At 43.0% G+C, this 13656-nt stretch overlaps 1 protein-coding gene across 5 annotated transcripts in view; it reads left to right on the top strand.

The window, feature by feature from the left end:
- The window catches only part of STIM1 (stromal interaction molecule 1), a 182055-nt gene that overhangs the window by 118884 nt on the left and 49515 nt on the right, over positions 1 to 13656 (top strand). For all 5 annotated transcript variants that reach the window (XM_074954198.1, XM_074954182.1, XM_074954211.1 and 2 more), the window contains one exon: positions 2141 to 2256. In XM_074954198.1, the coding sequence (XP_074810299.1) occupies positions 2141 to 2256 (116 nt within the window). The remainder of the gene's footprint in view (positions 1 to 2140; positions 2257 to 13656) is intronic.

The following is a 13656-nucleotide window of genomic DNA, read 5'->3' as shown; positions in this document are numbered from 1 at the left end:
CAGTGCTGTTCAACATATTCATAAATGATCTGGAAAAAGGGGTAAACAGTGAGGTGGCAAAATTTGCAGACAATACAAAATGACTCAAGAGAGGTGAGCCCAAAGTAAGCCCAACTGCGGAGAGTGACAAAGGGATCTCACAAACCTTTGTGCCTGGGCAAAAAACTGACAGATGAAATTCAATGTTGATCAATGCAAAGTAATGCCCACTGGAAAACATCATCCCAACTGTACATATGTAACCCTTCTGCCAAGTGAAGCCAGCAGCAACAAGGGCCGGGTTCAGTATCTAGGGGGTCTTTTTCAACAACACAACACAAAACCGGCTCAAGCCGCCACCCAATTGACCTGGGACAATTATACACCACCCCCTGGGTGCCTCTAAGAGGCAATCCCCCTTCCCCTCTCTCAAGCACAGAGTCTGAGTGTAGCAAAACCTTTTAATAAAAGGAGGGAATTAACTCAGCATTAATTTGGGAAAACACCGCAACTAGGGCTCATAAACACAAACCATGAGCAAAAGACCCACCCAGCAGTCAAAAAAGCGAACAGAATGTTAGGGAGCATTAGGAAAGAGAGAGATAATACGATAGAAAATATCATGCCATTATATAAATCCATGATATGCCTACACCTTGAATACAGTGTGCAGTTCTGGTTACCCCATCTCAAAAAAGATACATTAGAATTGGAAAAGGTACAGAAAAGGGCAACAAAAATGATTCGGGGTATGCAATGGCTGCCATATGAGGACAGATTAAAAAGTCTGGGACTTTTCATCTTGGAAAAGAGACAACTAAGGGGGGATACGATAGAGGTCTATATAATCATGACTAGTCTGAAGAAAGTGAATCAGGAAGTGTTAGTTACCCCTTCACACAACACAAGAACCAGGGGTCACCAAATGAAATTAATAGGCAGCAGGTTTAAAACAAACAAAAGGAAGGATTTCTTTCACACAATGTACAATCAACCTGTGGAGCTTGTTGCCAGGGGATATTGTGAAGGCCAAAACTATAACAGGGTTCAAAAAAGATCTAGATTAGTTCATGGAGGATAGTTCTATCAATGGTTATTAGCCAAGACGGTCAGGGATGCTGCCCTATGCCTAATGTGTCCTTTGCCTCTGTTTGCCAGAAACTGGGAGTGGACGACAGGGGACGGATCACTTGAGGATTATCTGTTTTGTTCATTCCCTCTGAAGCGTCTGGCATTGCCACTGTTGGAAGACAGGATACTGGGCTAGATGGACCATTGGTCTGACCCAATCTGGCCGTTCTTATGTTCCTATGCCCTGGTCTTGGGTGGGGCCTCTAGGTACTCTAGTAATACAAATAATAAACAAGAGCTGTGGAATCTCATGCTACTCAACAGAAACACTTACAGTTGGATTAGGAGTGGGGCTAACAGACTGAAAGGCCCAAGGTTATCCTTGCTAACAAGGGGCCTGTAAAAAGAAAAGGAGTACTTGTGGCACCTTAGCGACTAACAAATTTATTTGAGCATAAGCTTTCGTGAGCTACAGCTCACTTCATCGGATGCATGCAGTGGGGGGAAAAAATGTAAATTTGTTAGTCTCTAAGGTGCCACAAGTATCCTTTTCTTTTTGCAGATACAGACTAACACGGCTGCTACTCTAAAAGGGGCCTGTCGGCAGGGTTGGAGAAGGTGTTGTAAGTGGTAATAAAATAAGGCTTCTGTGGCAGTAGATGTTTTGCTCAAGAGCCTGGGTGTGCTGACCTGATCAGTTTTTCTCCCACCTGGGAGGTCTCTCCTGTGTTGGCTGTGCAAACAATGAGGTGCCAGTTGCCAGCTATATGGAGTTGAGGAAGCAACTGGTAGATGGTGTGGCCAAATAGAGAGATTCCAGGTTTAACTGAAAAAAATGGCACTTGTCACTTTCTGATTCTTGTGCTAATACCCACCCGATTGCCAAGGAAGCTGTTTTTAAAATATCCGTCCTGCTTCAAAAGCTGCATTTTGAGTTCTCTAAGGGTCTTTCACCTGCCTTGGTACCTGAGAGGACAGTGCCCTGGTCCTGTTCATTGTATTTCTCCTCCAAGAGCTCAGGCTCTGGTATTCTTATCCCATTGCCATTTCCAGATTGAAATGTGACCGCTTGCTCTTTTTTTCGCTGTAGGTTAGCGATAAACAATGCCACCATGATGGGAACTGTACTGAAGATGACTGATCGGAGCCACAGGCAGAAGCTGCAGCTGAAAGCCCTGGACACAGTGCTGTTCGGACCTCCTCTCTGTGAGTAATGCTGCAGAGTTGGCTCGTTATAGAAGGGTGGAAGGAATCCTCCCATTCCAGAGACAGTGTCTAGGACAGGGGTCGGCAACCTTTCAGAAGTGGTGTGCCGAATCTTCATTTATTCACTGTAATTTAAGGTTTCGCGTGCCAGTCATACATTTTAACATTTTTAGAAGGTCTCTTTCTATAAGTCTATAATATATAACTAAACTATTGTTGTATGTAAAGTAAACAAGGTTTTTAAAATATTTAAGAAGCTTCATTTAAAATTAAATTAAAATGCAGAGCCCCCCCGGACCGGTGGCCAGGACCCGGGCAGTGTGAGTGCCACTGAAAATCAGCTCGCATGCCGCCTTTGGCACGCATGCCATAGGTTGCCTACCCCTGCTCTAGGATGTACCTAGTGCAGGTGAAATCAAACTGTTCCCTACCAAAGTTCATCTAGGTAACTTGATAATAGCCTGATTTGCACAAAATGGAAGCAGAGCTACCAACATATTAACTAGGGAGGAGCAGCCCTAAAGACTACAGGTCCCAGTATGCAGTCCTGCATTTTTATCGAATTGGACACTGGCTGTAACCATAAATGAAGCATTGCATGCTGGACCTTCAGGTGGGCTACACCTCGTATTCAATGCAACAACAGTTCAGAACACACTGTAGAATTCTGAGGTCTGCATCTGGTCTCGGTAAATCTCTTATTTTCTCTGTTTTGGAATGCAGCTGCTATGTATCCTTGCTTGAAAGATTTTGTCATGTTGTCACAGGACTATAATATCAGTGGGCCAGAAGCAAAACAGCCTGATCTTGGATGAGGAAATCAGCAGTGCAGATTAGTTGAGAAGACATTTTAGACTGAATGAAAACTGGGAATTGAGTTCTTGTCATGTGATACCAACTAATGGTGTCTGTGGATCTGGAAGTCTGGTTGATGTGCATTGTATTTTTTGTTAAATCTCCCTCCTCACCTCTCTTCCATTTTGTTTTCCTTTTTATACTAATTTTCCCTTTCTCATTATTTATTTCTGTTACAATAGCAGCTAGGGTACATCTGCACCGCAATTCAATGCTTCAGCTGGCCCGTGGGCTGCAGAATTGCCATGGAGACTTTCGGGCTTGGGGTGGAGCGTGGGTACTGGGGCCTCCCACCCCCTCATGGGGTCCCAGAACTCAGGCTCCAGTCCGAGCCCAAACATCTACCCTGCTGTTTTACAGCCCATGTCAGCTGACACAGGCCAGCTACAGGTGTTTAATTGCAGTGTAGACATACCCCGAGAGGCCCCACCGTGATTAAGGCACCATTTTGCCAGGCACTGTACAAATGCAAAATAAGAGAGAGTTTTTCTTTTCCTTTTTTCGTCTTCTCTCTTCCGTTACATACCAGTATCTATTGCACTGTGCTGGCTACATTAGCCGTGCTCCTTTTTAACCCACTACATTCTGGTTGTCTTCCCCACTTACCATTCTTGTACCTTCCAGGGAGGAGCTGGGGCTTCCTGGTCCATTCTCCCTTCCCGATCTTAAGTTTTTCCTCTGCCCTCTCTTTGTGGGGTCTATGACCCTTAGCCATCTGGGCAAGATGTAAATCCTCCACTGTCTCATACCAAAAGATAATGTCAAAGTGCAAATGCAGCCAGCATTCTCTTTCCAATGATTTTGTGGCAGGTCTTCAGTGAGAGTTGCCCTAGTGCAAGCCCTGCCTGCCCAGAAATCAGCTGAGTTGAGGTTTGCCACCTAATGTGGCTGTGTTCGCCTGCTGGAGGAGATTTAAATTGACTGGTTTAAACAGATTCATTTGATCCAACAGGCCTCTCTTGTGCAATTAGCAGAACAGACAGTTCTGCTCCCAAATGTTAAAAAAGTCTTATTTTGAGACAGTTCTGCTTTTATTATTTCTACTGAGTTTATGTTCAAAGGTTGACATTTTTGATAGTGGTCAGTGGCATTGCAGACTAATGGTTAGAGCAGGGGACTGGAAGCAGGGACTCCTGGGTTGAATTTCTAGTGGAACCACTGATTTAAGATGTGCACTTGAACATGTTAATCTCTGTGCCTAACTTTCCCCATCTCTGAACTGGAGATAATAACTGACACCATATGAGTGTTAGGAGAATGAATGTTTGCAAAGGGCTTTTAGATTGTCTGATGAAAGGTGATTTTTAAATGCAAAGTGAATGCTACATTATTCTTAGCCATTAATGCAAGCATTAGCATTATCCTCATTTGTGATATTCCATCCTGCTAAAATGGCCATAATAGCATTTTAATGTTGAGTCCTTTCTACGTTCAGACTGCTGTACAAACACTATTGAATGCGATGATTGCAATATTTGAATAGACGAAGGTCAGCATGTCTCTGGTACAGAACTTGTGGTTAGGGATTATTACAGAGTAAATGGATGGAGGCAATACCTTGGAAATTATTAACAATTGAAATAAAGGATGAAAACTGGTTAATTTAATGGAATGTTCCAAGTTAAAACTGCATTTTATATACTTAGAGAGCTATTTATCTAGAACTAATTTCAGAAGGATTGCAAAGCTACCGGGTTTGAACAGACGTCAGTGATTAGCTATGTTTCAGGAAGTGCTTGGCCACCAGTTAAATTGTGAAGTGGGTGTTTGCCCAATGCCGGATTTAGTGAATTCAAAGGAATTACTATTACGCACCAAGTTTCCTTTTCGTCAGTCAAATAAAGGTGGCCTTCCACAACAGCTACATCCCCCTGGCAGTGTGAAACTGCCAACCAGTAGGATGAGGCTTGTGGGTGCAGGAGACAGAACTCTCCCAGGGGTTGGATCAAGACTATGGAACTCGCTGCCCGATGAGCTAAGGCTGAGTAATCTGAGCCCATTCAGAGCTACATGCAAAATCCACCTCTCTGTTCAGGCTGCTGTGCTTGGGCAGCCTCACTTTCATTCTTATGGCTGACCAAAACACAGTTCTTGCTGCTTATCTGCGGACAAGGAAAAGGGAAGTGCTCATTGAAGGCCTTCGAACATGGCGGTGCTTGGGGCCACATAAGAATTTAGGAGGACTGGAAAAGCCACAGTCTGGATTAGACAAACGTAGCATCCCACTTCAGTTACATAAGGCCAAAGCCATAAAAAAATAGTAGATAATGCCACTACCGTGGAGTGGAGATTTCAAGAGGGATGATACAGTATTTACTCGTTAAGGCAGAACATATTTGGCTGGATGCCAGAAGTTTGTTCACTAATGAAACTATGAAATCTGTTGCAGAGACTCCAGCAGACACCTGGTCACCTATGGCTTGTCCAGCATGGCTGCCGCTGGGTAGATCCTTGGGTTGTGATGATGACTGAACTTGACTTGCTGTATGCGTTACATTATAAACCAACCCTCCCCTCCCCCCCATCCCTGTTGCAGAATCGTGGTCCCGTGCTTAATCAGAGTGTTGAAAAATGAGGGCAAAGAGGAAAGTGCCATTAAGTAATCCAAATGTGGCAAAGACGCTTTGGGGGTTCCGTGAATGAAGTTGGTTTAAGGATCAGTTTGGCTGCAGTTCTCATAGCATGTACCAGAAAGAATGTTTTTTGGAGTAGATACTGTACCAGAAAGAATTAGTTTTGGAGTGCACAAGAGAGGAGGAAGTGAATGGCTTGCTTACATGTTACCTTGAGACGGTAAAGTTCTGATATATCTAATGTGACATAGGGAAGAGAATTAACTTGTTAAGGAATTTATAAGATACTTTAGCTTGTTTCTTTAAGAGTTATTGTCCAGGGAATAGAACATTGTCAGACAGCAGTGGTCACCTCATGAGCATACGTTTACACTGCACCTTTCCTCCCAAAGGAACCAAAAGCACTTGGGAGTCACGCCAGCCACCCCTGGGGCGGACAACAACAGGCGCTGAATTCCTTATTTTATTTGGTGACCTCTGTGTCTTGCATGCTGAATATGGTCCCTGACCCAAGGAGTTTCCAGGTCACAAAGACTTCCATATTTAAGTGAAGTTATATGGGGAATTTAGGGATACAGAGTGTAATTAACCAATTAAGATTTTAGCTAGGACACCAGAAATAACATCCCTACTCTTGTGAAAAGAACCATAAGATTTTTAATCACCACAAGCAGTTAAAATATTGGATTTATGTCTCCTCCCACAAAAAATTGCCCTTTGTACCACACAGTGCCATTGGTCAGAACTGACTTGAGAGAAGAGTGCTACCTGCTGAATTACCTACCTTAGGCTTTCTTTGGAGGCTGCCCATCCAAGTACTAATTAGGCCTGACCCTGCAAAGCTTGCGAAGTCTTAAGATATTTACTTGAATAAATATTTCTCTGGTTCCATTTGCTAGGGCAGATAGGCATCTTGTGTCATTCAGGTCACAAAGTTAAAAAATACGTAAGCTATACTAGGTCACCAGGTAAGCCTCACGTACTTCCTCATTGCCATACTAATACTCGTGCTAACTTTGGTGATCTGCTAGGACTGGAGGAGCAGATTCCACAGGAGAGAAGTCTGTTCTGAGAATGCTCTGCTTCCAGTCCAAGCAGCAGCAGTGACAGCATCCCAGCTGATCTCAGCTGCTGAAATGGGACATACGGAACGAGGCAAAGGTCACAGCCCGAGACCCTGCGATAATGTTCTGTTACTGTGACTTGTTTCCTCTTACGGCAGATTATGAATGGAGACGCGCACTTCAGATGCTAGTGCAGCAGAATGACAGTGGTTTGTTGTTCCACGGCTGTTCTCAGTTCCTGTGGACTCTGCTGGGAAATGAGTAATTCCCAGAAGGTGGTCATCACCAAGCCTTGATCGAATAACTGGCTGAAATAGAAAGGTCGTTGCCTGCGCCAATCAAAGAAGCAGCTTATCCATAAAAGGACAGGTTTTTAAAACAGAATATTGCACATGTCAGAATATTTATTAGTTTCTGCATGGCCTGATATTTTTTCTTTTTATTAAATGTTTATTCCAGAAGTGTCATCCATCTGGGATAGACCAATCTAGATTTCCTTTGGTTTAAATTTCAATGCAGCTATCTTTTTCTATAATAATTAAATGCATATTTGACAAGTAGTTTGATGGCTGTTGGGAAGTTATTTGCTTAAAGCAATAGAATTTATTAAACAAATATAAAATTCATTATCACTCCCACATGTACCGTCCACTTTAAATATTTACACTCAAGTGAGTTGTGTTTAGATTACCTGCACCTACACTGAACAGCAGCATCGAGCTGAGCCCCATTAATAATCCTGTAAATGACTTCTTTGCTTAAAAATCCAATAGCTTTATTATATTGTTCTGTCAGAGTTCATGACAGCAACTACAGTAAAATAACCTGTAATTTGAAGTGCCTTTGAAGAAACAGTAACTATGAAACTAACAGTGACCAACAGAGAGGTAGAATTGTAAGGCCTGTGTTATGATGCCCTATTCTCACATGCATGGGTCAGTATGTTAAAATTTTAGCCTGCAGAGGAAACGAATAAGAGAGGTCATGATAGAGGTATGTACCTAGAATATTGAATGGCAGAGAGAAGATGAACTAGAGGATAGGGCCATCAATGGGTATTAGCCAGGAAGGGCAGGAATGGTGTCCCTAGCCTCTGTTTGCCAGAAGCTGGGAATGAGCGAAAGGGGATGGATCACTTGATGATTCCCTGTTCTGTTCATGCCCTCTGGGGCACCTGGCAGTGGCCACTGCTGAAAGGCAGGCTACTGGGCTAGATGGACCTTAGGTCTGACCCAATAGGGCCATTCTTATGTTCTTATGAGTGCTCCAGTTACATGTTCTCATAATATCAATGTCTCTTCAGGTTTTATACTCCCACCCAGCATTGTAGTAACCATGCACCTTCTATATAAAATCGATAGCAGTAGCAAAGTCCCTAGTGCACTTTATGAAGTCTCTCACACGTTTCCTTCTCCGGGGTAAAACTCTGATTGGGATTTTTTAAAATATTAATTTACTTTTACGGTTTATTTTTTAAGCTTGACTTATTTCTGAGATGGATGTTGTTGTTTTGGCTTGGTTGGGGGTGGGTGGCATGAGTTGGTTGGGTTTTTTGATTAAAAGGGGTGTCAGTGTTGTCAGTGTCTTACGGTGGAAAGACCTTTTTGAAGAGGAAGATAAAGGCAGACTCTGGATTTGCCTAATCTCTTCTGGAACTTTGTTCCCTAGCTGGATCTTCTCAGCCAAGAATGTTGTGTCCTCAGCTCTCTGAGGAGGGACATAAGTTTTCAAGTACATAAAAGATTTTTGTTAACCTTTGAGGATAGGACAAGAAGGAATGGGCTTAAACTGCAACAAGGATGGTTTAGGTTGGACATTAGGAAGAGCTTCCTAACTGTCAGGGTGGTTAAGCACTGGAATACACTGCCTAGGGAGGTTTTGGAATTGCCATCATTGGAAGTATTTAAGAACAGGTTAGACAAATACCTGTCAGAAATGGTCTAGTTATTACTTAGTCCTGCCTTGAGTGCAAGGGACTGGACTAGATGACCTCTTGAGGTCCCTTCCAGTCCTACATTCCTATGATTCTATAATATAAGAATAAGGAGACATATGAAATTAAGAGAACAACTTCAAAATAGATAAAAGGAAATATTTTTTTATACAACACACAGTTCTCCTGTGGAACTTACTGCCAACAAGAGATCATCAAGGTCAAGAGTTTAGGAAAATTCCACTTCTGTAGATAACATTCACAGTTACAATAGAAAGGATTTAACACTTTTTTTTAAGAAGGGCTATAAGCCCTCATCATTCAGTGCATAAGCAAACTACTGACAAGCTGAAGAAGAAACTAGGCTATTCCATAACTGTGTGCTGTGAGGTTTCGTGTAACGTCAGGTACTGGTCACTGTCAGAGACAGATACTGGATCACCTGGACTGATCTGGAAGGCAGTTCCCATGTTCCTGTGAGTTGTGTGTTTCACTACTGCATTAAATCATTTTTAAATTAAGCAGCCAGTGTGGCATATAGTCCTTATTTTTGTATTGTAACTTCTTATGCAAGTCTCTGTAACATTACTCAGTTAGAAATGTCCTAGTCCTTATTTATTTTTAAGAGATGATTTTTGTATCCTGGATTTTTATTTGGAGAATGTGTTTACATTCTCTATAGCTTGATTCAGTTTTTAAACAGCGCCAGCATTTGTCCAGTGTGTAGTTGAAACCCTCTGATTTCTTCATATGCTTTATTTCAGTGAGTCAGTATGTACTGTGCATTTCTAATGCTGTAACAAAAGAAAATAAAAAGAGTAATAGCTGGATTAGAAATCATGAACATAGAGCTAATTAACTCCTGGTTTTCCTGCAGCTAAATGCAGCCAAGTTGCTCTGAGTTTCTGGATCTGATTCAGCTTCATCCCTCCGTGAATATTGAAGCCAAATTCAGAAAGTTACTACAATGTAGCAGGAGAGTGCTGGGCAGTTGAATATCCACTTGTGGGGCCAAATTCTTTGTGCTGTTCCAACCTGTACTCTTGGGGGAATTCTGCACCAAAAAATTAAAAATTCTCCACACCATATTTTAAAATTCTGCATATTTTATTTGTCAAAATAACACAGTATAATCACTCCAGTTTCAATTATTCTGGTAATTTATTTCAAAATACCCATCAGCAAGTGTGTCTGTAACAACAGAGACAACAAAAAAGATTCAGGGAATTTTTTTTGACAAATAGAGTCCTTACGAGGCATTTTAATAAAGAACTTTAAGTAATAATTCATTTAAACTACAATACACAAATGTATTTCCCACCCTCAGAAGCAGTGCAAAGACTTGGGGGAGTCAGGGTAACTGAGGAGCTGAGGGAGAAGGAAGTAATTGCTAGGAAGGAGTCTGGGAATAAACCTGGAGGTTTGCTGGGTGTGGGTGGGAATAGTATGGAACAATTTGTTTGTTTGTTTTGAGGGGGGAGGGATTGTAAGGGAGTTGGGGAGCCTCCCCCATGCAGACCCTAGCTGATCCTTAGCTTCTCCCATTCAGTCAGGCATGTCTGCCCCTGTCTCTATGTGTCCCTGCACCCCCACTCAGCCACCTGTCTTCCACCATCCCCATGTGTCCCTGCACCCCCACTCAGCCACCCCTCCTCCACGGTCCCCATGTGTCCTTTCTCCCTTCCCCCTTGTCTTCATGTGTTCTTGCACCCCCACTCAGCCACTCCTCTCCCCCACCCCCTTTTCTCTGCATCCCCCACCCTCATTCAGCCTGTGGCTTAATACTGTCATCCCACTAGCTGTTATGCCCCTCCTCAGTCTGTCTCCGCCACTCGCTCTTCTGAACCCCAATCTATGTGACCCTCCCCAGTGGCCCCGTATGCCCCGCTCTGTCTGTTCCCCACCCCATATCCCTCCCGTACCTCTGTCTCCTCCCTTTCTGTGGTTGGCTGCTTCAGTCAGTGAGCCAGCAGCCCGCTCTTCTGGCTCCACATCAGCCTCTGATGGATGAAAGGTGTAATTGCAGCATGACTCTTTCACATCTTCCTTTCACCTCCCCCTCAGAATCAATTATGCTGCAGGGGAAAACAAATCTGTGGGGGACATTAATTCTGCACATGCCTAGGGGCACAGAATTCCCCTAGGAGTAAACCTAAGAAAGTGTCTACAAAGCTGCCCTAATAGCTCAGTTAAGGATTGGCATAAGAAAGTCCCTGGCTGGCAGAGAGCCGGTTTAATCAGCGTTATACCAACCCCTCCCAATACCCTGTCAGAAGCATGTGCTCTGTTCCATCCAGTGATCTTTCACCTTCGTAACAACCCATAAGGTTCTGTTTACCAGGTAGCATAAATTAGAGCAGTCTGGAAGCTGCTCTAAATTATTCTGGGTGCCTAACCACTCCCTAGCAGCCTCAGGGATCAGAGAACCATAATGGTGGCCTAAAGCCATATTGCTGCTTCCTCTCCATAAGGGCACTGGTTAGAGTTGTTGAGGATCTGGCTCTTGGTTTCTGGTTCTCAAGAACTAAGAATTGAAAGGGTTAAAGAATCAGTGAAGTTAAACCATTGCGATCATTTGGAACTGGGCATTTTAGCAGCCACTTAAGGAACCTGAGGCCACTATTAATCTTCTGCCAGCAGTCAATGGAAGAATAGAAACTGACATATGAGTGTAAAAGCCCATTACCATAGCAGATTAGGTATGATTTAATCCCAGAAAGTGGACATGTTATAACATTTTGTGTGCATGTGTAGAGTGCTCCACTTTGAGGTACTGAATCAGTCATCGATAGTGTGAGCCTTGCTGATCTTGCTGCTTTAAATCAGGAAGAAATTTTCAGTCTCCAAAGGTCTCCCTTCCATCAACTGTGTAATACCTGATGTTTTTAGCAGAATTGCCAAAAAAAACATGAAGAAAAATAGATTTTTGTTTTAGCTCGTGTTGCCACATCTTGATACCTCTCCAACTCGGGTTACATGTTTAATTTTGACTAAGAGCAATTACTTTGTTTTGGAATCAATATCCTGAGAGAGAGAACAACATCTTGTGAGAGTGAGAGCACACAAAGAGCAGAGTGAAAGAAGGAAAATGCAGTTACAGTACAGGACAAAGTATACTGGTCTGCGCCTTGCAAATGACGAAGAAACCCAGTGAGAGGGAGTTGTGTTCAATTGGAAACAAAAGCTCTGACCTAAAGAGGCAGAAATCTGCAAAGGAGAAATGCTAAGACTGTCTTCCTTCTTCCACAGAGCGTTCCGCAGCCTGGGTGCAGAATAACTGAAAGCTCTGGTACACTCCGTTAAAGAGAAGGATGGAATCTGAGAGTAGGAAATGATCTCACTATGCTGCCATCGTGATACAACACCCCAAAGGGTTAATAATAGCACTGTGTGTATGTAGGAGTGTGTTAGAGTAAACACAAGCCTTGGCTGGCAATCAATGGAAAGCCGCCAGCTCTGATGAGAGATGCTAATCTATCATGTTCCATCCCGGAGTTGAGTAGGCTTTGAAAATGGCAATGGAGGAAACAGGAAAATGCAAGAAATCAGTTAGTGAAGGCTCTGATGTATAAGTAGAATTTCAGAAAATGCCTAAGAAACTGGAAGATTTTCTGCTTCATGACCAGTTGCTTTGTTTCTTAGGGTCTATGCAGGGAAATTGACCAGAATAGTCATGGTGGAACAAGCTGTTCCATAAAACCTCCCCATGTGGACACTCTGTTCTGGAATAAAAGTCACTTAGTTCTGGAATAATTAGTGCACTCCCAAAGCAGAGTAATTATTGTGGAATAAAGTAATTTTTATTCCAGAATAGCTATTCTGTTCAATTTCACCATGTAGCTAAGCCCTAAAGTTTACAATATTATCACATAGGTACTGTATGTTTGTTTATTACAGGCATTTGTGTGTCAGTCTTCACCATCATGCTTGGAAGGGCTCTATATCATTTAAATTGAAGCAAACGCAATTCCCATGCACAGGGAACTAATACTCCTGTATGGAGATATGCCAGCAAATATGTCCCCTATTATACATATCTAGTGACACAGGAAGTATGGTCTTATGTTTAGGACATGGCAGTTGGAGTCCGGAGACTTGGATTATAGTCCTTCCTCTGCCACAGACTGGGATGTGTGACGTTAGGTGACTCACTGAACTTCTCTTCATTTCTCATCAGTAAAATGGGCATGGTAACGGGGAGTCCTAACTCATTAATCTTTGCAAATTGCATTGAGAGCCTTGGAAGGAAAGTGCTGTAAGAAGTGGGAGGTATTAAATATGCCAAGGAAACATACTGCACCGCCGAGCTGTGTCATGCTCGCATCAGCTAGCCTGTGATGGTAGATACAAAGAAGGAAGTTGGATTTAGGCACTCTAGGATTACTAATCCCTGCCATCATGGTATCTTTAACTTGCCTGTGTGAGTAGCCCTCTGATTTCTCCTGATGGTTCTTGGTTTCACACTTCACTTAGTGTTTCTTCCCAGCTATATTCAGCTATGGTTCTCATCCGCTGTGCAGCACCCACTAAAGTACTGTGTGGAGTACTACAAAGTGCATCATGTGGAGCTGTTCCGAATCTAAACTATAATGCAACTGCCAAATTTAGACTCTCCTAATTGCTAATTTGAGGGAGGTTTTTCATTGTAGAGGAGTGAGACGTGTCACTGGAGGAAGGAGCTTATTAAGATGGCTGTCAAGGAAACCCCATTTAACCGATTTAAAAGCAGATTAGTGTGCTTAGTGCCTGCACGTGTGTGAACAGGTGAGGTGGCATGTACCACGAGGGGGAAAATTACAGATGAGTCATGGCAAATAGTGATGATCATGCATTTTATCAAAACTTGTTACATCTGTAGTTTCCCTTGCCTTCCTCCCCACTGCACTTCTTCCTTCCCCCTTACAAAGGCCTTCTCTGTGGAGCCCATCTGGAGAGGCCAGAGCACTGCTTCTACCCATAGGCTGGTTGGACCACC

This window comes from Natator depressus, chromosome 1, assembly GCF_965152275.1.
Source record: "Natator depressus isolate rNatDep1 chromosome 1, rNatDep2.hap1, whole genome shotgun sequence".
Classification (NCBI taxonomy): Eukaryota; Metazoa; Chordata; order Testudines; family Cheloniidae; genus Natator; species Natator depressus.
This window is presented reverse-complemented; position numbering and strand designations above follow the sequence as displayed.